This window comes from Oncorhynchus keta, chromosome 3 (genome assembly GCF_023373465.1).
Source record: "Oncorhynchus keta strain PuntledgeMale-10-30-2019 chromosome 3, Oket_V2, whole genome shotgun sequence".
In the NCBI taxonomy this organism is placed as follows: Eukaryota; Metazoa; Chordata; class Actinopteri; order Salmoniformes; family Salmonidae; genus Oncorhynchus; species Oncorhynchus keta.
Window position 1 is genome coordinate 10,302,299 of NC_068423.1, and position 23,010 is coordinate 10,325,308.

General features: G+C 42.3%; 3 protein-coding genes across 7 annotated transcripts in view; all 3 read right to left on the reverse strand.

The window, feature by feature from the left end:
* Nucleotides 1-7,686, reverse strand: part of rab11fip3 (RAB11 family interacting protein 3 (class II)) — a 49,849-nt gene extending 42,163 nt beyond the window's left edge. For both annotated transcript variants that reach the window (XM_035748199.2, XM_052488576.1), the window contains exon 1: nucleotides 4,333-7,686. In XM_035748199.2, the coding sequence (XP_035604092.1) occupies nucleotides 4,333-6,006 (1,674 nt within the window). In that variant the 5' untranslated portion in view covers nucleotides 6,007-7,686. The remainder of the gene's footprint in view (nucleotides 1-4,332) is intronic.
* Nucleotides 7,687-9,334: 1,648 nt separating this feature from the next.
* Nucleotides 9,335-14,820, reverse strand: decr2 (2,4-dienoyl CoA reductase 2, peroxisomal). Of its 2 annotated transcripts, none has more exons than XM_035748227.2 (10): nucleotides 14,603-14,820; nucleotides 13,883-13,999; nucleotides 13,623-13,691; nucleotides 13,156-13,207; nucleotides 12,911-13,046; nucleotides 11,785-11,909; nucleotides 11,503-11,596; nucleotides 11,196-11,300; nucleotides 10,243-10,431; nucleotides 9,335-9,834 (listed from the first exon to the last, which is right to left on the reverse strand). In XM_035748227.2, the coding sequence occupies exons 2-10, from the start codon at nucleotides 13,978-13,980 to the stop codon at nucleotides 9,800-9,802; spliced, it is 903 nt and encodes a 300-aa protein (XP_035604120.1). In that variant the 5' UTR covers nucleotides 13,981-13,999; nucleotides 14,603-14,820; the 3' UTR covers nucleotides 9,335-9,799. The 2 variants fall into 2 exon arrangements, with proteins under 2 accessions (XP_035604120.1, XP_035604114.1); XM_035748221.2 differs by having other exon boundaries at nucleotides 9,336-9,834; nucleotides 13,883-14,003.
* Nucleotides 14,821-15,789: 969 nt separating this feature from the next.
* Nucleotides 15,790-22,410, reverse strand: LOC118365947 (retinol dehydrogenase 13-like). Of its 3 annotated transcripts, XM_052488610.1 has the most exons (8): nucleotides 22,228-22,258; nucleotides 21,648-21,954; nucleotides 19,956-20,098; nucleotides 19,404-19,559; nucleotides 19,120-19,224; nucleotides 18,754-18,966; nucleotides 18,494-18,595; nucleotides 15,790-18,306 (listed from the first exon to the last, which is right to left on the reverse strand). In XM_052488610.1, the coding sequence occupies exons 4-8, from the start codon at nucleotides 19,543-19,545 to the stop codon at nucleotides 18,071-18,073; spliced, it is 798 nt and encodes a 265-aa protein (XP_052344570.1). In that variant the 5' UTR covers nucleotides 19,546-19,559; nucleotides 19,956-20,098; nucleotides 21,648-21,954; nucleotides 22,228-22,258; the 3' UTR covers nucleotides 15,790-18,070. The 3 variants fall into 3 exon arrangements, with proteins under 3 accessions (XP_052344570.1, XP_035604136.1, XP_035604143.1); XM_035748243.2 differs by lacking the exon at nucleotides 19,956-20,098 and having other exon boundaries at nucleotides 21,836-21,954; nucleotides 22,228-22,410; XM_035748250.2 differs by lacking the exon at nucleotides 19,956-20,098.
* Nucleotides 22,411-23,010: the final 600 nt, after the last annotated feature.

The window sequence follows — 23,010 nt, forward strand, 5'->3', positions numbered from 1 at the left end:
ATGTTTCCGGGATGGGATTTGCATTCAACTCTGAGGCCCCATTAACGGATTAGGACATCCATGCAAATATCAGATATCTGATATCACACTGTACATGCAATACCTGCCCTCGTCTGCAACTATCAACGCAGGGAATGTCCTATGCAGACATAGCAGTGTAAAGTTAGCTAGGTTAGATATTAATTATCCTCTGCTCAGACCTACCTGTGAAATGTTTTTAGGTACATGAGAGATTTGCCAAGCGCTTCCACCACAAGGAAAATAAAATGATTTGTGAAGCTTACAGGCACAATAAAAATCCACAAGGACAGACTAAATGTACCATATAAAATAAGTTGCTGTAAACCAATTTTATATGCCCATTGCCCACACTGTCATGTTGAACACCACTTTCTATTGATTTTTCATAGGTATATTTTGGTTGTGAAATGGCATCCTTCACATGAATAGTGATGCAGATGCCAGAAAGGCCATTGCATTTCTGCAACCTAGTTACTCAGAAGCTTGTACTACCACCGAGCAAGGAGGGAATAACTAGGCCTAAGTTTGATCTGTATTTGGCTAGGCCTAGTCACATGGTCCTTTCACCCGAAAACAAATGGAAAGTTAGGTGGGCTTCTATGGGTTTTATAGGTCTGTCTATCCTACTGGGTGGAACATTTGTGTCACTAACTAGGACTATGCCAAACTGTCCTTGAATCGACAAATACAAAACCCACTCATAAGGTCATTAAATAACATTCTTCAAATTCTAGAGATAAGTCTGTCTACTGCTTGCTTACTTTCCTTAATGAAGAACGCAAACCAGTCTAAACCCATCTTTCTCTCTCTAGTCATGATAGGCCAGGCGGACATTTGAGAAGCAATTGAATAAGCTAAGCTGTAAAGGGTGCAAGCTTTCCCACAGCTCATGGAAACCAGACATGCGATACCTCAGCTCAACGAGAGACACTGAGGTAATCAAATCTGCACAACCTGGTTTGCGATCCAAAACAAATCCTTGATAAACATGGATGTCGGGAAAACCACAAGGATACTATGGAGCTACTCGTGGAAGAGGCCACCAGAAACCAAACACCATGGAATAACACAGAGTTAGACTACACCAGCGATCTGGGAGGGTTTCCCAAATGTCATGTTCATTTATCTCGCGCCATAAAAAAACAAGATATGGTACTTCGTGGTGATGGTCCAGAGTGAAGCAGTCCCCCCTCCCTCTCAGAAAACAGGGTCGTAGGGAGGTGATGGTACCCTACACATTTCAGCCCCTCTGACTCTGGGGAAATACATTCTACTTAAGCCTCCCTAACCACTCAGTCTGGGGAGTCAGAGATACCTATGGGGTGTACAGGAAAAAAACAGGGCTGACAATGGTGTTATGAACTGGGGGAAGGGGATTTAAAGAGACGATTAGTCAGCCAGCAATAGAGTCTGCTAATCTATCCTGTTCCTGTTGCAAAGAAATCACTGTCAAATGTTTTGACTAGGCCTAAATGGTGGTTTGACTCGAGTGACTTTTGTTTGCCAACCACTACGCACTAACTAACTTGTATAATGTAGAGTGCATCTGTGCTTAAAATGCCATGGTAAAATCTAAAATCAGGGAAATGAGGTTAACAAAATAGAATGTCTCCTCTGAAAGAACTGTGGATAAAGCTATAATGGAAGTTCTTTAATTGCCTAAACCCCCACCACCACCACACATTCCAAGATCTTCCTTTCAGCAACCACATTCAGGGTCAGTCCTAAAATTCTGTTCTAGCCTACAATAGGCAAGATATGCTAAATGTGCTGAAGTAGGCCTATACGGAATGGTCATCATTGAAAAGATAATTAAAATTGTGAATGTGTGTGTCACCAGTTACAATGGTATTTGCATCCAACCTTTCGCCCATTATTTGCAACTGAAAGGTTGGGTGCTTACAGGAAGTAAGGACTACTTGTTATAAACATACTTTTGTGACTGGCACAAAAGGCAAGAATGTTGGACAACAGAGGAATGAACCTGACACCCTTTTAACTTTATTGTTTATGTACTGAGTTTGTGTACATATAACCACATCCAACACCTAGGCCCAGCCATGTCCTCGTAGACAAATAATACAATTAACTCCATGGCCTTACAGAGAAATAAAGCAGGGTGGATTCGGAGTAAAACCAAAGGACTATGAAAAAAAGCTACGGGGGAAACTCTAGCCTATACCCACATACAATTATTTTCACAAAAAGGGATGTATGCCAATCAAATTATTTATTTTACACCTTTCACCTCCCAACAGCTGTGGAAGGCATTTCAATGTTTTTCTTTAATTGGCCTCACTTCCTAGCGAAGAAAAACCACAGAATTTAAGTGATATGTTTGGGTGTAAAGCAAGATGCCAGGGATGGAGAATGGGTGAAGGTCATAGCTGGGGCAGGATGGAGCAGCCAATACACATGAGATTATGCAGTACAATGGAGTGAGGTATATTGCCTATGGGCAGATTTGACCATCTTCGTGGCTTGTTTTAGAATAAGAGGGCAGGAGGTACCAGGCCTGTCCTGTCAGAATTCATTTCAGCCCGTATATTTTCCTTCAGATTTATCACGATTTTCATGCCAAATCCCAGCTATTGAACACTGACCAATGAGAGATTAGGCAAAATATGAATCAAAACAAGATTAAGAATGAGTGGCAGTGTTGGCCAAATCTATTCGCAAATCCATTGGCCAAAAAGCATTCTCTGGGTTTAACGGGAATAAGTGACCCGAGTTCATCCTCTGATAATTCATTTCAAACCCAAGCTATAGAGCATGAAATTACTCTCAAGCTTTGTCTGATCATGTTTCAATAGTGTGATCACAAACCATTTGTGACCTATTGTAGCCTAGTTTCCTGTTTTTGCTGATAAATGCAAAGCTGAAGGTTTGTGTTTAGGGTAGCCCAACGGCCGGCAGATGGCGATATTGAGTCAAGTCATTTTACCGTCCAAATGCATATGCAGCCAGCAATACAGTTGTATCCCTCGTGAACCAATTCGTGCAAAAAAAAACACAAAAAACACATTCTCCATTCAGGCTGCATGGGCTTCGATTTCCTCCTTAACCTTTCTTAATGGCGATAAGGCGGGGAAAAACCAGGGGAAATAAGTACTTTACTCATGAAACACCATTTCCATCACCATGCTAGACTGGCTAAATGTTAATCCCGGATGTGTTGTATCGCGTTCAGCCAATACGGTTGAAACTATCAGACCAAGGGTTTCATCGCATTAGTGGAAACCAAGACTATTCTCAGGGCAGACCTGGTTGTTGCTAGATATGTTTGAGTCACACCAGAGACATTTTTTTTTGTATTTTAGCTAACCCTAACCTAATTCTCCTAACCTGCTGAGAAAAGTAACTTCTGCTAGTCAAAACCGGCAGACCTGCCCTGAGAACGGTCTTAGTTTACCCCGATACAGCGCTGCGTTAGGTTAACGGTGAAAAAAGACTGCTGCAACTTGATTGGCTGAACACGATACACAACCAGGATTGGCATTTAGCAACCATGGTGGTGAAAAATGGTGATTCACATAGAAAGTTCGCATATTTCCCTTTTTTACCAGCCTCCTCGCCATTAAATAAAGTTAAGGAGGAAATCGAAGCCAATAGATAATGTTTTAGGTACGGTCTACGAGGGATACATTACATTTACATTTAATATGAATGTATTGCAGGCTGCATACAATGAGTTTGGACGGTAAAAGGACATGACTCAATAATCGCCCTCTGCCGGCAAACGCTACGTTTAGGGTTTAAATTATAAAAACATTGCCCGGTGTTCTTCAGTATCGTACACCAAAGTCCAAGTGCTCAGGTTTCCTGGGTTCTATTGCATTTTGGGGTAACATAAATCCCCCCAGTGCGTTCCCTCTTCATGGAAAATAACAAATAAGAGTGTATGCCTATCCCATGTGAGAACATGTTACCTGACGTTTATAATCTAGGCTCCTCTTAATCTGAAACTAGTTGAAATAATGGCCATTAACAGAGGCCTACCAGTTAGCTTGGCTGCCTAGTCTCTGTTACAAAATAGCCTACAAATTAAAGCCTCTCGCCCTTTGAGGAAACACTGAGGGATGGATTGCAGTTGATGGAATTAACTAAGATTTTACAGGAAGCTCTACAGTAAAGCGGAAAATCAATAGTAAATCATTTAAACAGAATGAGGCTTATGATCTCTAGGTTAACACGCATGCAGAACCCTTTCAGATGACCAATTCACCATGACTTTACACTCCCTCATGCACTGACTGGGAACTGAATAGCAAAAACAATGCAGACACAAATCTAAAAAGAGATGCGTCTCACCTGGTCAGCCCCATAGGCAGCAGCAAACTCCATAAACTCCTCAATGCGTACAAATCCATCCCCATCCTGGTCCAGAGCGTCAAACACTGCCTTCAGAGGTGATGGGTCTTCCTCTCTCTGATTCACTATGGGTACCATGGAGTCACACCCAACCATTTTAGAGAGTGACAGAGTCTCTACTGTTTGTTCACTAGTCCATCCAGAATCAGAAGACAAACCATTCAACTCCAGAACTGGGCAATCAAAACTATCACGTTTGTGACAACCCGTGGTTCCGGCAAACAGGTCCAAGTCTGCCAACCTTTCCCCATTGCGCTGTTCAGTTTGTAAGGCAGGAACACTGTCACCCTGTACAGCCTCAGGTAGTTTCAAGTCCCACGTTTCCTCATCGGGCAGCACGTCTGAGGTCAAGCACTGATCCAGAGCCATTTCCTCCTCTCCCTCATGTTTGGTAAAATCAAAGATAATATTGTCTTCCATCAAATCTTGGGGGCCATTCTCCTCGGAGCTGCAGCCACTGGGCAGTTGACCAAGGTCCGAAGCATCTCTGTTGGAGAGGAACTTTGACGACGGGGGTTCAATCGATGGTGAAGAGTTCAGAAGGAGGGACGAATCCCCCTCACCTCTGTGCTCTGATAGAGTCAGGATTGAAGTAGCCAAAGTGTGTTCCTGCTCTGAATCCTCTGCAGGTGATGCACCCGTGCAGGTTGGTGACTCAAGAGGAGTAGGGCAGAGGCTGAGGCTGCTGTCACAGTCAGGAACCTCAAGATCCAGCAAAGGCACAGATCCCACCTGAACCCCTGGAGATTCTCTAGCGCAGTCAGTATGGATGTTGTTGTGTGAGAAGCTGCTCTCAGGTAAACCTTCAGGGGTACTGTTACTGACTGTGGGTAGATCAGTCACAGGTTCCAGGAATAAACCTTTGTCCCCGGTTTCAGGTGACACAGTCTCCCCGCCCTGTAAGGGAGGAGGGAAGCCACTGTCCTCATCCAGTGACAGGAGTAAAAGCTCCTTACTGACACCCTGTGGGTTCACCTCACCTGAAGGGGCAGGGCTGGGGGAGAAGGTGAAGTTTTCAGAAGAGAGGTGATCTACCAACAAAGAGGAAGCTTGTGTGTGGGTATCTGGAGTCCTATCTGAAACCTTCACAGGAGACGGAGGTTCACTGAGGGTTATCAGCTCCTTGTGACTGTTAACGGAGTCTGTGTAACTCACAGGTGGATCTTGCAGGGAATTTAGTTCCTCACATACTGAGTTGTCCCTGAGCAAATCAGTGGTTTTGGAGAATAACAGCCAAGGTAGAGGACTGTCACTTACATTGTTATGTTCCACAATTTTGTCTTTGAGAGGCAATAACTCTAGAGGTTTGTCCAGGGGAACATCTTGAGAATGATTAGCTTGATCTCCCTCCCATGGCAAAATCTTGTCTCCACCAGAGTAACTGGAGGTCCTGAAAAGACTGTCTAAATTTAAGGCGTTCTCCTGGAAAAGCTCTTCCAGGCATAGCGATACATCCTGGTCAACTTTCTGGAAATCCAAAGCTGTCTGACCACCTTTTCTCTGAGGCATTATGGCTCCTTTGTTTGAATCCAAGAGGATGAATCCATGGGAGCTTGTGCCTTCTGGATCCCACTCAGAATGCCCCAGAGGGCTAGACATCAGAGTCTGTTCCATTTAAATAGATAATTCCTGAGCAAATTTTAGAAAGCTTATAATTCCTCTTACATTAAAGTCAAAATCCAATTCTTTCTCAATTTCAATATTGTTATTCTACACATGGTAGTTGATATCCTTGATTAGATCTATAGGCAAATGTTGCATGATGGTAAATAAAAACCTGCCTGTCTAGCTCTGAATTTATGACATCTCAGCACTGTGTAAACACCTTAGTGCTTATAACAAGTGTACTCCCTATATTCATTGATTTGTCTACTTGCCATAATTGTTGATGTTGTCTTAAATTATCCACTACTCATGCATTTAGTGACTAACTCTGCATTTTTTAAAAAATGTTGTCAATTAATCCAATGTGCATTTTCAGAAAAATGTATAATTCATTCCATAGAATTATGAACTTTGATGTATACTTTTAGAATGCAACATTAATTGGTGACATGTGGCTTAGCAAAATAGCACAGACTAAATAGAAATGTTCTAAGAACCAAACTATTACTGGGGCAACATGCTAATGTCCATATCGATCCTACTAAATTACTATATTCTAATAGTTAGTATTCTAATTCCATGCCAATGTCAAACATGGACTATGATATTACAAGACAATATGAAGTGACATAACACACAAAAAGAAAGATGAGTTCCTGTGATAGTAAGGGAATTGATCAGTTTAGCTTGATAGAAAATGGTCAAACCTGATCAAGGAAAAAGGAAGCAAATGATAAACACGGCGTGCTATATAAATTCACTGTCCCCATCTCCAGCATCATTGGGACGGACTAATTTTAGCTGTCAGTTGCCCCGGTTGTTGTCAAGCATCGTCTTGCTAATACAGCTGACTGCCAAAAAATTCAGTCTGAAAATAAGCAGAACATTAGATTCGTGCTATAAATTGGATGCAATAATATCACCAACGTTTAACTACTTTTAACTAGTTAACATGTACTAATATGTGGCACTGCCACTGGGTTATCGACAATTTGGTTTCAAAGTGTGACTGTAGCTAACGTCAACTGGTTAACCAGCTAGCTAGCTAGCTTTTAGCCAATGCGAGGTGTGTTTTAACTTGACAGTGGATTATAATACGCCAACCTTCGAGTAAATAAATAGCTAGCTTGCTAACTTAGTTAGCTAGCGACGCTGAACTCCATGTAAAAGCATGCCAATGCTCGCAGACTGACAATAACATGTTTGGCAATATTAACATTGATTTAACGCGAAGGCGTCCGAGCATCCCTATAATATCCTGAAGGAAGCTCGAGCTAGTTAGCTTGTTAACTAGCTAGCTAACGAGCCAATTCGTCAGCCCTTGATTCTGAAGCAAAATAAGACTGAATATGAAGACCTTCAGCTAATTTCCTTTTCCCATTTAAGTCAGTTTATTCGTTCTGACGATCATTTTCATTTACATCCGCGTTTTGTGTTTTTATCCAGACGTTTCGGATCCAACAATCATCCACCTGTGTCAGGAACAAATTCAGTCCGCTTGCTTAAAATTTCTTCAGCTTCTCCCGGCCTCCCGAAATGTATTTACCATCCTAACGCTCTCCAAAGACACGATTCTCCGTCTGAAGATGCTTCTGTATGGGTCAAACATACAAAATATGTTGCCACATTTCTAAACCGTGATTACAGCACTGAGGTATAACGATATAAAGGAGCGCAGAGGCCGTTCACACTGTCATCAGCATCAGCAGCAAATACCCGGCCCTTGCCATCCCTCAGCCGCATACAGCGGTGACGTTTCACGCACGCGCACAGAACGAACCGCAGTCCAAAATACGACGCAAAATACCTGTGTAGGCTTTTAATGGCATTGTCTAACCATTGTTTATTTCATATACTATATATACAAAAGTATGTGGACAACCCTTAAAGTGAGTGGATTCAACTATTTCAGCCATACCCGTTGCTGACAGGTGTATGAACTCGAGCACTCAGCCATGCAATCTCCATAACCAAACATTGGTAGTAGAATGGCCTTACTTAAGAGCTGTCACACAACAGCTGTGTGCTGAAGCACTTAGCGTGTAAAAAATAGTCTGTCCTCGGTTGCAACACTCACTAAAGAGTTCCAAACTGTCTCTAGAAGCAACGTACAATAACTGTTAATCGGGAGCTTCATGAAATGGACTTCCATGGCCGAGCAGCCATAGACAAGCCTAAGATCACCATGCGCAATGCCAAGCGTTGGCTGGAGTGGTGTAAAGCTCACTGCCATTAGACTCTGGAGCAGTGGAAATGCATTCTCTGGAGTATCACGCTTCACCATCTGACTGACAAATCTGAGTTTGGTGGATGCTACCTGCCCCAATGTATGGTGCCAACTGTAAAGTTTGGTGGAGGAGGGATAATGGTCTGGGGTTGTTTTTCATGGTTCGGGTTAGGCCCCTTACTTCCAGTGAATGGATCTCTTAACGCTAAAGCACACAGTGACATTCTGGACAATTCTGTGCTTCTAACATTGTGACAACAGTTTGGGGAAGGCCCTTTCCGGTTTCAGAATGACAATGCCCCCATGCACAAAGTGAGGTCCATACAGAAATGGTTTTTGAGATTGGTGTAGAAGAACTTGACTGGCCTGCAGAGCCCTGACCTCAACCGCATCGAACACCATTGGGATGAATTGGAACACTTGACTGCGAGCCAGGCCTAATCGCCCCAACATCAGTGCCCGACCTCACTAAAGCTCTGAATGGAAGCAAGTTTCCACAGCAATGTTCCAACATTTTGTGGAAAGCCTTCCCAGAAACGTGGAGGCTGTTATAGCAGCAAAGGGATGACCAACTCCATATTAATTCCCATGATTTTGGAATGAGATGTTCCACGAGCAGGTGTCCACATACCTTTGGTAATGTAGTGTATTTTTACATCCATGGCCATGCACATTCTCCAAAAGACTTCAACTAGCACCAACAGTGATTGTGAGTGGTACCCAGCCTTTCTCATGTAGGCAATAGATTAAATGTTCTTGGTTTTCTTGGACTTTGTTTAGCATAATAATGGTGAACGAATAATGTAAAGGCTATATTGGCAAGTTTAACATCTTAGCAACACAACACACATTGAATCCAAAGCAAAGGTCCCAATTTCTACTGCATTGTACGTTGGCGCCCCCCTCTGACAGATTTTAGTCAATGCATATTAATAATGTATTATCTTTCTGGCTATACTATTGGTGTTACTGTTTCATTCGCCATTTATCTAGAGCAATATGGTCATACAGTAGGGCATGCTATGTGAAAACTCAGTGTTTGCTTGGAGGAGTCATTTTGAATACTCAAGTTCAGTACATGTATGATGAGGTTAGAAAAGTGTTGTGATTTAAATGGAGGCAGAGTTTTTAAATGTCATTATGTCAAGGTTTATTAGGAACATTTCTGGACATTGTGTATGGAAATTGTAAGTGCTTTACAATGTAATTTCAACAACTAGCCTACATGATTCAACAACTACAGAAGGTCGATTTTACTAATCACGTTCATCAACATATTGATTCTTAATCCAAAGTAGTTATTGTATTTAGTAATTACAATTTTTTTTAATGGTGTGGATTAACTCATTATCCAACACTTGAAACATGATTGGGCCAATCTATCCCGTTTTCAACATGTGGCTGTGATGTGTCTTTTTAGGTCAATCATTTCCAGTCAATATTTGTGTTTACCTCCTATTGTCCACTTAACCACTATCAGCTATGGTAGCATTCCAGTCTCAAAGATCATACATGGCAAATCCATTGATTTATATTTAGCAGATTATTCTAAATCTGCCACTTCTTCTTCACCATCTACTTGTCCCTCTTCAGTTCAGCTGACCAATAGCCTGAAAGCAAAATAAACACAATTTAATTTGAAGACAGTATCTGCATATCAAATAATAAGTTGATGCTTCTCTATCTAAAGTGTCCTTAGGCGAAAGGCCACAGAAGAAAATGAAACACAAGCCAGACAAATTAAGCAATCAGTTATGCCCAACTCAGGGCAAAGACACTACCCCTATAACTATGCCACTTTACTCCAATCAACCAATCAAATTTGACATCAGCCGATGTCACAAAGTGCAGAAGAATATTTTTTCTAGATGAAAGATAAATGCACTCTACTTATCCTCAACACACTTCACAACGTCCTCTTCCCCTACACCTACAGCTTCACCTCCTTCACTGTACTACACACCTGGGACGGGGAGAGGGGCCGTGTCAGAGTTTAGCAGACTGAGAGGAAGCTATACCGAGCAGCATGGACACGTCATTGGCTGAGGTGAGCCAGCTCCCGCCGTCAGCCACCATGATGTGGCCCGTCATATAGGAGGAGGCGCGGCTGGCCAGGAACAGCACGCTGTGGGCCATCTCAGTCTTGTTGCCTGCCCGCTGCAGCGGAATGGATGAGAAGGCGCCCATGCTGTCTGCTATGTTGCCACCTGAAGACAAGAGGGGAGGGGAGGGTGAGAACAAGAATTTGGGGCAAAGAAAAATGAGACTGAAGAGGACTTAATTTAGTTTACCGCTCTGCTCTTTTTTTTAATATATATTTTTTATTTTACCCCACTTTCGTGGTATCCAATTGTTAGTAATTACTATATCTTGTCTCATCGCTACAACTCCCGTACAGGCTCGGGAGAGACGAAGGTCGAAAGCCATGCGTCCTCCGAAACACAACCCAACCAAGCTGCACTGCTTCTTAACACAGCGAGCATCCAACCTGGAAGCCAGCTGCACCAATGTGTCGGAGGAAACACTGTGCACCTGGCTACCTTGGTTGGCGCGTACTGTGCCCGGCCCGCCACACGAGTCGCTGGTGCGCGATGAGACAATGATATCCCTACCGGCCAAACCCTCCCTAACCCGGACGACGCTAGGCCAATTGTTGCGGCTGGCTGTGACAGAGCCTGGGCGCGAACCCAGAGTCTCTGGTGGCACAGCGATGCAGTGCCCTAGACCACTACGCCACCTGGGAAGCGCCTAAGGCTCTGCTGTTGATAACTTTGACCTCACTAGCATAGAAATAACACAGAATTACCCAGATCTACTTAAGTGTAAAATAAAACATACTTCATTAAAAGGTAGAGAGGATTGGCAAGATTTATCACTAAAAAGTATGTGTGGCCATGTGTGAGTTTGGCTCATGGCTTAATCAATCCAAACATGTTTATCAAATCACAGCCAGGCAGCCACAGATCCTTACCCAGTCTATGGAAGCCCTCTGTCCCAGAAATAGGACCTGGTGCCAGGGTGTTAACCCTTACCCCACTTGGTCCCCATTCAACAGCCAGGTGCTTGGTCATGGCATCTGAGGGAGAGAGACGTGAAAAGAAATAGAGTAGTGGGATGAATAAAGAGAGGGGAAGTTGTTAGTGGGCTTGCTGTTATATCTGCGAAATAGTGCTGACTCACCAAAAGACTACAGCTACTTCTACCAAATACATAGAACCACATAAAAACACAACAATATAGTTACAATCATAGAGTTATAACACTGTAACGTTTCTTACCGTTGGCAGCCTTGGCAGAGCCAGCATGCACCTGGAGAGCCTGACCCCTGTAGCCGAGGGTGGCAGAGATGTTTACAATGGCACCCCCGTGGTCCTGAACACAAACATCAGACACGATCAAGTCTATCTATCCATACATTTTACCAGAAGTATGACTATCTGAGGTAATAGCACAACAATGAAAAACAAACAGGAATATCCATGCAAGTCATGTGAAAAGGTAGGTAGTTCGATTGAAGGAAATTGATTGAAAAATCAGTGCATACTGAGAGTGTACCGTACCTTGAACCACTTCTCATAGACCACCTTGCTGGTGTTAAATGTACCCATGGTGTCAATTTCCAGGACTGTCTTGAAGGCATTGAAGGAGAGGGAGATTGCAGGGCACAGGAAGTTTCCAGCAGCATCTATAAAGTAAAATAGATCGCTAGACAGTTCCTTACATATTTTTTTTTACATTCATTTATTTATTTCACCTTTATTTAACCAGGTAGGCAAGTTGAGAACAAGTTCTCATTTACAATTGCGACCTGGCCAAGATAAAGCAAAGCAGTTTGACATATACAACAACACAGAGTTACACATTGAGTAAAACAAACATACAGTCAATAATACAGTAGAAAACATAAGTCTATATACAATGTGAGCAAATGAGGTGAGATAAGGGAGGTAAAGGAAAAATAAAAAAGGCCATGGTGGCAAAGTAAATACAATATAGCAAGTAAAACACTGGAATGGTAGATTTGCAGTGGAAGAATGTGCAAAGTAGAAATAATGGGGTGCAAAGGAGCAAAATAAATAAATAAATACAGTAGGGGGAGAGGTAGTCGTTTGGGCTAAATTATAGATGGGCCATGTACAGGTGCAGTAATCTGTGAGCTGCTCTGACAGCTGGTGCTTAAAGCTAGTGAGGGAGATAAGTGTTTCCAGTTTCAAGTTCGTTCCAGTCATTGGCAGCAGAGAACTGGAAGGAGAGGCGGCCAAAGGAAGAATTGGTTTTGGGGGTGACCAGAGAGATATACCTATTTCAAACAACCAACGTTAACACGTTTCCATTCAAAATTGGGTATTAAAAAGAAAATGTACAAATGTAAAGCAAGACAGATTGAAATGTTGTGCAAATCAAGTTATAAACGTAACAAAAACGATAAAAGCCAGAACAGATGATGACTTTGTGATCTGAAACAGGCCTATATGATAACAGTTGATAAAGAGAGATTGACATTGCTTGAGAAAATGTCATAATTTAAACAAAATCACACTGCTTTCACCGCGACATGGCTTCATTAAAATCAATGTCGCACACAATTTCACAGCAGAGCCAATTTAATTTCCCCCCCATACCTACAATGTTGTTGTATGGGTGCATGTGCATGTTTGTCTGTGCACACGTGTGTCTTCTACATACTATTAATGAGGATATCAATCCTGCCCAGCTCTTTCAGCGTCTCGTCCACAGCAGCGGAGATGGTCTGGGGCTGTCGCACATCAATGGTCAGAGGGAGACAGCGGCGTCCCGTCGCTGCCATCAGCTTCTTAGCAGCCTGGAAGAAAACATAGACGAGACATCAGCATGATAAATCAACATTTATTCAACATTTAATCCACATCGTTTTTGTTTGGTCTACTACACGATATATAAGGGTAGCAGACCTCTGTCAGCTTTTCCAAGTTTCTGCTGGCAATCACTGTGTCACAGCCGTGCCTGAAAGAGACGAGAGGTGAGAGGTTAGGGGTGAGGTGCAAGGTGTTCCGTGTGTGATGACATGCGGCATAAGGTTTTAGTTGCGACTAATGGTGGTTTGCGGATGACACAAGGAAGCTATAGGTAGAACACAGTGGCATGAGGTGAGCAGTCCCAGGTGTAGGCAGGGTAAAGGCCAAGGGAATGTGATAGGTGAGGGGTGCAGGGACATGTCATGTGAAAGGTGCAAGGTTAAGGCTGAGATCATGTGATGTACCAGGAAGCCAAGCGTGACAGATGCACCATTCAAAGTCTTAGGTGAAGAGTAACATGCTCTATAGGTAAAAGAAGATAGGCAGTGATAACCCAACCAGAGGGTTAAAGCACAGTCTCAGGGAGCATGGAGTAGTACGTCAAGAGACTCCAGGTACAGTACCTCATGAGCACTTCAGCTATGCGCAGTCCAATTCCAGTTCCCCCTCCAGTTATGAACGCCACTTGGTCTCTGTGAAAAGATATTGTTAAAAAAGTATATACAGTACCAGTATTATACAGAGTGCCCTATGTCATCTTTTCCTATTACATCACTTAATGTAATAACATTTCCCTATAAAATATACTGGCCATTGCTTTTGTTCCAAATGACAATGCACAGCTCAAGTACAGTTGGTACGTTAAGGTTGTATTTCCACTTACTTGAGTAAATCTGGACTGTAAATGTGAGTGTATGAAGTCATGCAGTCATCTGTGTCTACATCCTCAGGCAAATCTCTCACCCTCTGTGGCTCTGCCATACTGATGTTCCAAAGGTGCCTGGCTGGAACAAAAATATACATTTATTACACTTCTAAGTCACACGTTGTGCTATGTAGCAATCGCTGGGACATATGCTGCATTGCAGACTGCAGCGGAAGATGCATGGAAGAATTTAAAGTTGACAAAGTAACGTCAAAGATTTTTTTATAACCCAAAGATAGACCACAGCCAATCGTTTCCAATGGTAGAAAATTAATCATCGTCGGCAGAACAAGCATGAACTAACGAGATCCCATTGGCGCGTTCGAGCATGTATTTGCATATTTCAGTTAGGGAACGCTTAGCCTGAATCTCAATTCGCCCTTGCACTTACAAAACAACGCAATTTTTTTTTAAACTTTGGCAAAAAGTACTATGTTCGTAACATATTTTAGTTTTGGGAACAGAAAACTGTATTGAGATCAAACGTTTCATCGATGAGGAAATTTGCAGAATCTCGTCCAAAATTAATCTCGCTCCGTCTTCTCCCACTGCCGGCCACTGGACTTCCTCTCATCACCATATTTGGTGTTGAGTGGAAACGCCAATCGGATGCTTCAGATGTCTACATCCGGTAAAACATCTGGCTCATTGTTTTCTCTATGGTAAAGTTGCACTCACCGACAGTGTTGTTGTGTTTTTCCTGTTGTAGCTTCTCCTCTGTAATGACACCGCCTAACAAACTTCTCTTGACGACCAAATGCACTCTGTTGCAGATTAACTTCACAAATTGCGACCCAAGACGTTTACAAATTCACTAAATTGTCAAACAGCAAATTTGCTCTCTGGTCATGAAAATACTGTACCTTGAACCTATTTTTTTTGTGAAAAGACAGGTGCATTTTGGGATATGTAGTTCAAGAGGGTCTGTTCAAGAGCGCAAACGTCATACTCATCCTGTCATCCATGCAGAGGATAGAAAATGTGTTCTTTGCTTATTCATAAAAATACTGGGATAGAATATCTAGTGTTGTTTTTTCTGTTGAGATGCTTAAACTATACTATATATATATATATGGAACATGCAATAATTTCAACAATTTTACTGAGTTACATTTCATATAGGGAAATCAGCCAATTGAAATGAATTCATTTGGTTCTAATTTATCAGTTTCCCATGACTGGGCAGGGGTGCAGCCATGGGTGGTCTTGGGAGGGCAGTCTGAAGTGCTCGTGTGCAATAGTCTGCGAAGTGCCCTTGCACTACTAAACAACACCATTAAAAAACTTTGGCAAAAATTAAAGTCTAATTAAACACATTTCCCATGACTGGACAGGGGCGCAGCTGTAGGTGTTAGTTTTTCTCCACAAAATGGCTTTATTACAAACAGAAATACTCCTCAGTTTAATTTGGATGACTGGTGTCAAGACGATCCCGCAGGTGAAGCCGGATGTGGAGGTCCTTGGCTGAGGTGGTTACACTTGATCTTCGGTTGTGAGGCCGGTTAGACGTACTGCCAAATTCTCTAAAACTATGTTAGAAGAGGTTTATGGTAGAGAAATTAACATTACATTCTCTGGCAACAGCTCTGGGGGACATTCTTGCAGTCAGCATGCCAATTGCACACTCCCTCAAACCTCGAGACATCTGTGGCATTGTGTTGTGTGACAAAACTGCACATTTTTAGAGTGGCCTTTTATTGTCCCCAGCACACGGTGCACCTGTTACGACCACGGTGTTTAATCAGCTTCTTGATATGCCACACCTGTCAGGTGGATGGATTATCTTGGCAAGGAAATGCTCACTAACAGGGATGTAAACAAATTTGTGCACACAATTTGAGAGAAATAAGCTTTTTGTGCATAGGGAAAATGTCTGTAATCTTTTATTTCAGGTCATGAAACATAGCACCAAAACATGTTGCGTTTACATTTTTGTTCAGTATACAAATGCCTCAAGGCTCACACAGACATGATAGACATGTTTCTAAATTCTACCACAAGGCAAGAATGAATAAATCACTGCAGAACCTTCAGATAAGATACAGAAACAAAAAGGTCATTGTTTTCATTGTCAAAAGTGTTTCCATAACACCATATTCTAGGTGGCCATTATAATTTTGTTTTTTATAATCTAAATGTATCTGTGCATGTTTAGGGAGAGCAATAACAGTGTCTCTTTTATGGCCCTTCACAACCATAAGTTAAAGTCTTTCTGGTATTCCACTTTATAAAACATTACCTGCTTTTCCAAATCAGAGGGATGTGGAAAACCCTTGATCTCCCATTACCCTCAGCTTTTTAGGGTGGCACCAGGGAGTGTCATTGCTGGTAAACTGACACCAGATTTGGCTGGTGAACGGTATTAGTTTCCAGGGATCGATGCTCATCAGAGTACATTCAGATGGTGGATGTCTTTCTCTCAATCTGAATTTAGGGATTTTATTGACAGGAAGAGCCCTGTGAAATGGATCCCTCAGATAGTTCAGGGCTAATATATCCAAAGCACTTAGGCTGTGTGTATGCCAACAGTCTCCATTAATGCATGCCAGCCTGGACAGTTTTATCAACAGTTTTCTGACTCCAGATAGTGAGGTGATGTGTTGTTATAAAGCAACAATGCAGCTACAGGAAAACATCAAGACATGTAAGTAACATATTTTTGGTGTATGCAGTCAAAGCTTGCAGAAGCTCTGTGGGGGGGGGGGGTTAAGAAATGTTTTCTTTGGTCTCCATTTTCTTCATTACATAAGTGGTCAAAATGTGTTGCCCTCATAGTTTGATAGCTCACCACCAGGTGGTGGTAATTGGCATTTTACAGTTTTTAAAACACTAGCAAAGCCTGTAGAATGCTAACCCTCTTCCTCACAAACGATTAATAATACATAAACCAGCCCAAACAAACATGACAGGGTTAAAGCATAAATACAGCTCCAGATTCCACAGTATGTGCTTATCTTAATCATGTCTTGTGGGAGAAATCCGAGAATATATATATTTTTAAAGTTTGGGATCTATAATGCGACTCTAGGTATCTCATTATTGCGTTTCCACTTTTCTGATTCCGACTTTCACTCTAGTATTGTTAGATTAGCTCAGTGAATAATAGTATAATCAATGATAAGCAACTGCTTCTCCCGAGTGGCGCAGTGGTCTAAGGCACTGCATCTCAGTGTAAGAGGCTCCACTACAGTCCCAGGGTCGAATCCAGGCTGTATCACATCTAGCTGTGATTGGGAGTCCCATTGGACGGCGCACAATTGGCCCGTGGTCGTCCGGAGAAGGCCGTCACTGTAAATCATATTTTTTTCTTAACAGACTTGCCTAGTTAAATAAATGTTAAAAATGTAAAAAATAATATGACAGGGGAACCATTTCCCTTGAGCCTTGTCATGGCCAGATGAGGCAACATTATACTTTACTCATTACAATACATGCAATGAACTTGAGCCTGTGTGTTCAGTTCATAACACATTACAACTGTTTTAATAACAGTGATTTCCATCTCAAGAGTATCTGGGCATGAAAGGTTTCCATAATTATTCATTAAAATATAACTTGACATTGGTTGGAATGAAAACCTGCTCCCTCTGGAACCTATTGTATCAAATCAAAATCAAATGTATTTATATAGCCCTTCGTACATCAGCTGATATCTCAAAGTGCTGTACAGAAACCCAGCCTAAAACACCAAACAGCAAGCAACGCAGGTGTAGAAGCACGGTGGCTAGGAAAAACTCCCTAGAAAGGCCAAAACCTAGGAAGAAACCAGGCTATGTGGGGTGGCCAGTCCTCTTCTGGCTGTAAGCCAACACTCACTGTGCTGTTGGACAAGTCACTTCTGTATCATTGCCTCGATAACATCTCCAGATGTATGGACATTGGACAAGCAGGTGAAATCAAGCATTAGTCTGTAGCATATGCATATGTCTCACGAGCCATAATCGAAATCTCCAGCTAGCTCCGATTTCATATTGTACATGCTCTTGTCAAGAGAAAATGGCACCTATGCAAAGTCAACCATTCACTAGGACTTCTTTCCATATCAGGGCTCATACTCCAGGGTTCATTCCTGTTTGCTCAAGCACTGACAGTGAGTGCTTGGCTATGATCTTTGTGTCTGGGTCTGTGCTGGGCTTCTCTTGGGCCCTATTTGGAGGCTGGCACTGCTGCTGATGCTGCCTGCTCCAGCCCCATCAGCCTGGCACTGGCCTCCCACAGCCTCCGGGACACCTCCTGGTCGAGGGCCTTGGGTGCTGGCTCCTTCTCTATCATGACGTCGTAGTAGCAGCCCGTAACCCCCTCCAACTCCTCGGCCACGGCCAGATAGACACTAGGCTGTGCCCCCAGCTCTGGCCCCTTCACCAGGAGGCTGAAGAACGGACCTGCAGGGAGAGGCAGAGACATTCGGGGTCATTTGAAGCATTTTGTGAATAACTTTTCCTGAGAGATTGGGAGCTTCAACTATGACCTACTGAGCCTATTAATCTAAACTGATATGATGGTTTAGCAAACATTTTCATGTGAGCGGATCTCCAAGTGTAATAGACAATGAGAAGGTGGCGGACTCACTGAGCACTGAGCTGGAGAACTGCGATTGGTGGAGGCCAGTGTGTCTCCCCAGCTCTGTGGCAACAACCCCAGGGTGTAGGCAATTCACAGTGACCCCAGTACCTGTCACAACAAAGATTAACAACACAGTAATCAATACTGTAATCAATGGAAAATACAAACCCAACAACACAAAAATAACAAACCTACCCAAACAGAGGACAAACCTATCCACCCACACAGAGAACACACACACACATACACAGAGCTACTGGACTTACCTTCTAGCCTTTGGGCCAGTTCTCTTGTGAATAGAACGTTGGCGAGTTTGCTTTGGCAGTAGGCCCGTTTGGTGTCAAACTTCTTATTGTCCCAGTTGAGGTCGTTGAAATCGATCTCCCCGACGATGTGGGCGAGAGAGGTCAGGTTGACCACTCTGCTAGGGGCAGAGTCCTTCAGCTTTTCCAGCAGCAGATTGGTCAGCAAGAAGTGACCTGAAGAAACAGAGGAACACAGTAACATGAACATATGACAATGCCCATATTCTCCTATATTATAGCTATGTATTTATAATACAATGTAAAGCAACAGTACGAAATAAAACCCTGCAGAAAGTGCACACTACTTGGGAGTTGTCAGGAACATACCTAAATGGTTCACTCCAAACTGTATGTCAAACCCATCCTCTGTCTTCCCTGCTGGACATCTCATTACGCCTGCATTGTTTATCAGCACATCCACATGCTTTTCCTCTGCAATGACATGACGAAAACACACACAGAGAGACACAGAGAGAAACACAGAGAGAAAGAGAGAGAGACACACACACACCATTGTCTGAGAATAGGGTGTAGCTCAACTCATAAAGTGGCTGTTACTTCCAATGGGTCTCATTTGAGTTGATGTCTCTCCAGTGCGTATTTTAACTGACCTTGGTTGACACTCTCTGCAAACTGGCGGATGGATTTGATGGAGGCCAGGTCTATGTGGCGTGCGTAAACATGAGGATTCAGTGTCTGCCCCCGGATCTCTTTGGCAGCCGCCTCACATTTCTCCATATCCCTGCACCCCATAATGATTCGACCACCTGATTGGATGGAAAAGGATAGGAAATGGGAAAGAGTAGCTACGGTTGAAGTCGAAAGTTTACTTACACTTAGGTTGGATTCATTAAAACTCATTTTTCAACCACTCCACAAATTTCTTGTCAACAAACTATAGTTTTAGCAAGTCGGTTAGGACATCTACTTTGTGCATGACAAGTAATTTTTTCAACAATTGTTTACATACAGTGAATTATAATTGAAATAATCTGTATCACAATTCCGGTGGGTCAGAAGTTTACATGCACTAAGTTGACTGTGCCTTTAAACAGCTTGGAAAATTCCAGAAAATTATGTCATGGCTTTAGAAGCTTCTGATAGGCTAATCAACATAATTTGAGTCAATTAGCAGTGTACCTGTGGATGTATTCAAGGCCTACCTTCAAACTCAGTGCCTCTTTGCTTGACATCATGGGAAAATCAAAAGAAATCAGCCAAGACTATAGAAAAAATATTGTAGACCTCCACAAGTCTGGTTCATCCTTGGGAGCAATTTCCAAATGCCCGAAGGTACCACGTTCATCTGTACAAACAATAGTATACAAGTATAAACACCATGGGACCACACAGCCGTCATACCGCTCAGGAAGGAGACGCGTTCTGTCTCCTAGAGATGAACGTGCGAAAAGTGCAAATCAATCCTAGAACAACAGCAAAATACCTTGTGAAGATGCTGGAGGAAACAGCTACAAAATTATCTATATCCACAGTAAAATGAGTCATATATAGATATAACCTGAAAGGTCGCATAGCAAGGAAGAAGCCACTGCTCCAAAACTGCAATAAAAAGCCAGACTACGGTTTGCAACTGCACATGGGGACAAAGATCGTACTTTTTGGAGAAATGTCCTCTGGTCTGAGGAAACAAAAATATAACTGTTTGGCCATAATGACCATCGTTATGTTTGGAGGAAAAAGGGGGAAGCTTGCAAGCCAAAGAACAGCATCCCAACTGTGAAGCACGGGGGTGGCAGCATCATGTTGTGGGGGTGCTTTGCTGCAGGAGGGACTGGTGCACTTCACAAAATAGATGGCATCACGAGGTAGGGAAATTATGTGGATATATTGAAGCAACATCTCAAGACATCAGTAAGGAAGTTAAAGCTTGGTCGCAAATGGGTCTTCCAAATGGACAATGACCTCAAGCATACTTCCAAAGTTGTGGCAAAATGGCTTAAGGACAAAAAAGTAAAGGTATTGGAGTGGCCAACACAAAGCCCTGACCTCAATCCCATATACAATTTGTGGGCAGAACTGAAAAAGCGTGTGCGAGCAAGGAGACCTACAAACCTGACTCAGTTACATCAGCTCTGTCAGGAGGAATGGGCCAAAATTCACCCAACTTATTATGGGACGCTTGTGAAAGGATACCCAAAACGTTTGACCCAAGTTAAACAATTTAAAGGCAATGCTACCAAATACTAAGTGAGTGCATGTAAACTTCTGACCCACTGGGAATTGGATGAAAGAAATACAAGCTGAAGTAAATCACTCTACTATTATTCTGAAGTTTCACATTCTTAAAATAAAGTGGTGATCCTAACTGACCTAAGACAGGGAATTGTCATTTAGATTAAATGTCAGAAATTGTGAAAAACTGAGTTTAAATGTATTTGGCTAAGGTGTATGTAAACTTCCGACTTCAACTGTAGGTAACTCATAATTGATCCTAAGGTCGTTCTGGCTGTTTTCTGAAGCAATTATGGTTGCTTGAATTACATGTAACAACTAGCCAATCACACAATAGTAAAGACAAACATTAATAATAGTACAACTATAATAATAGCCAGTGTGTCACGTTCTGACCTTAGTTCCTTTGTTTTGTCTTTGTTTTAGTATGGTCAGGGCGTGAGTTGGGGTGGGCAGTCTGTTTTTCTATGTTGGTTTCTGTGTTCTCAATCAGAGGCAGGTGTCGTTAGTTGTCTTTGATTGAGAATCATACTTAGGTAGCCTTTTTCCACCTGTGTTTCGTGGGTGTTTATTTTCTGTCTTTGTGTATGCCGCCAGACAGGACTGTTTCGGTTTTCTGTATTTCAGTTTGCTTAATTAAATATTACATCATGAACACTTACCATGCTGCAAATTGATCCTCCGATCCTTCTCGCTAGTCCTCCTCAGAAGAGGAGGACGAGATCCCTTACACAGTGACCAAAATGGAATATAATTGCATTGTCTAAATAGGTGCTCTGTAGCCTACTAATAAGCCCTTGCGTAAAATAAGTGGTTAGTTGTCGCTATGATGTAGCCTAATTCTCTGTACCTCTCTTGGCCAGTTCTTTGGCTGTCTCTTTACCAATCCCAGTGTTGGCTCCTGTTATGACCACTGTCTTCCCTGGAATTTTAGCCTTACTGGGACAAGGGCCTCCAGTAACATGGTTCCTATGGGGAAAATGACACAATCATACTTCAGAGTGACACACAGGCTGTAAGAGATGGTTTAGAAAGGTTTTGGCTACACATTACAACATGCAATGTTAAATAGCACTGTGCATTATTATATATTTAACTGTGACACTGGCAGTTTCATTACATCAAACCCCTGATGGATTAGGGAGCTTTGTCATAAGACTACAGAAGCATCAGCGGATGGCAAAAGGTACAGTTGTTAGGATTCTTCTAGCTTTTTGAGAAGGAATTTCTTTGGCGACTCACTTCAATAAAACAGCGGACCCAAACACTGTTCCAAAGACCGAGACGGGCAGAATATATTTGCTCATCGTTTTTCGAAGGTTTACACACAAATAACATAAGACGGGTTATAAAACTGCGAACAAACAGGAGACTTTCATAATATCCTCATGGACAAGGTTAAAGACGCACGGTAATACACGTCAACCAGTTCACAGGCGTCTGACCAATCACAACGAAAACATTCGCCAATAGCATTATGGGAGTTATAGTGTAATACTTGTAGTGTAAAATAATTATAGTGTAAAAAAAAAATTATAACTGCGTTACTATCTTGTACGACAAAATGTTGAAAGTGCTATGGAGAGAAATAGTAATTACGTATTTTTGTAGGCACAAACTCCACAATGGTCAGTTGGACAAAGCTTATGGGGAATTTAATGGCGTTTTGTAGGATAAACCCCCGAAATTAAGGTCTGTGGTCAACACAGGTTTAGGAGATTTTATACATTTTGTTCTATTACATAATCTTCATCAGCTGAAGAGGAAGAGCGAGGCCCAATTCAGCGGAGATGCATCCACCAATCCAAAGAAAGGACAGGCAGGAACTAGACAGCACATAGTGCTGCCTTGTGGACAATGACTCCAATTATTAGGGCCAAAAACGAAACTTAAGAACCATAAGTATAAAAATAGCACATATAGAACAGATCTACTTCTTCTTAGACTTGCTTTCAATGAGAATGACAGATTTATAACTCACATATTAGATTTATAACATATACATATTGCAGCTTTAACCACAGA

Bases quoted from the DNA above. Each gene is read 5' to 3' on its own strand.
- decr2 (XM_035748227.2), bottom strand. From the start codon at position 13,980: ATGGCAGAGCCACAGAGGGTGAGAGATTTGCCTGAGGATGTAGACACA. The intron at 13,047-13,155 runs GTCTGCTACCCT...GTTTTCTTCCAG, and splicing joins ACTTGGAAAAGCTGACAGAG to GCTGCTAAGAAGCTGATGGC. The intron at 11,910-12,910 runs GTATGTAGAAGA...TTTACTTTATAG, and splicing joins GATTGATATCCTCATTAATA to ATGCTGCTGGAAACTTCCTG.
- LOC118365947 (XM_035748243.2), bottom strand. From the start codon at position 22,292: ATGAGCAAATATATTCTGCCCGTCTCGGTCTTTGGAACAGTGTTTGGG. The intron at 19,225-19,403 runs GTCAGTTAAAAT...ATGTCATTGCAG, and splicing joins TGCAGAGAGTGTCAACCAAG to AGGAAAAGCATGTGGATGTG. The intron at 18,307-18,493 runs GTGAGTCCGCCA...CTCTCCCTGCAG, and splicing joins GTTCTCCAGCTCAGTGCTCA to GTCCGTTCTTCAGCCTCCTG.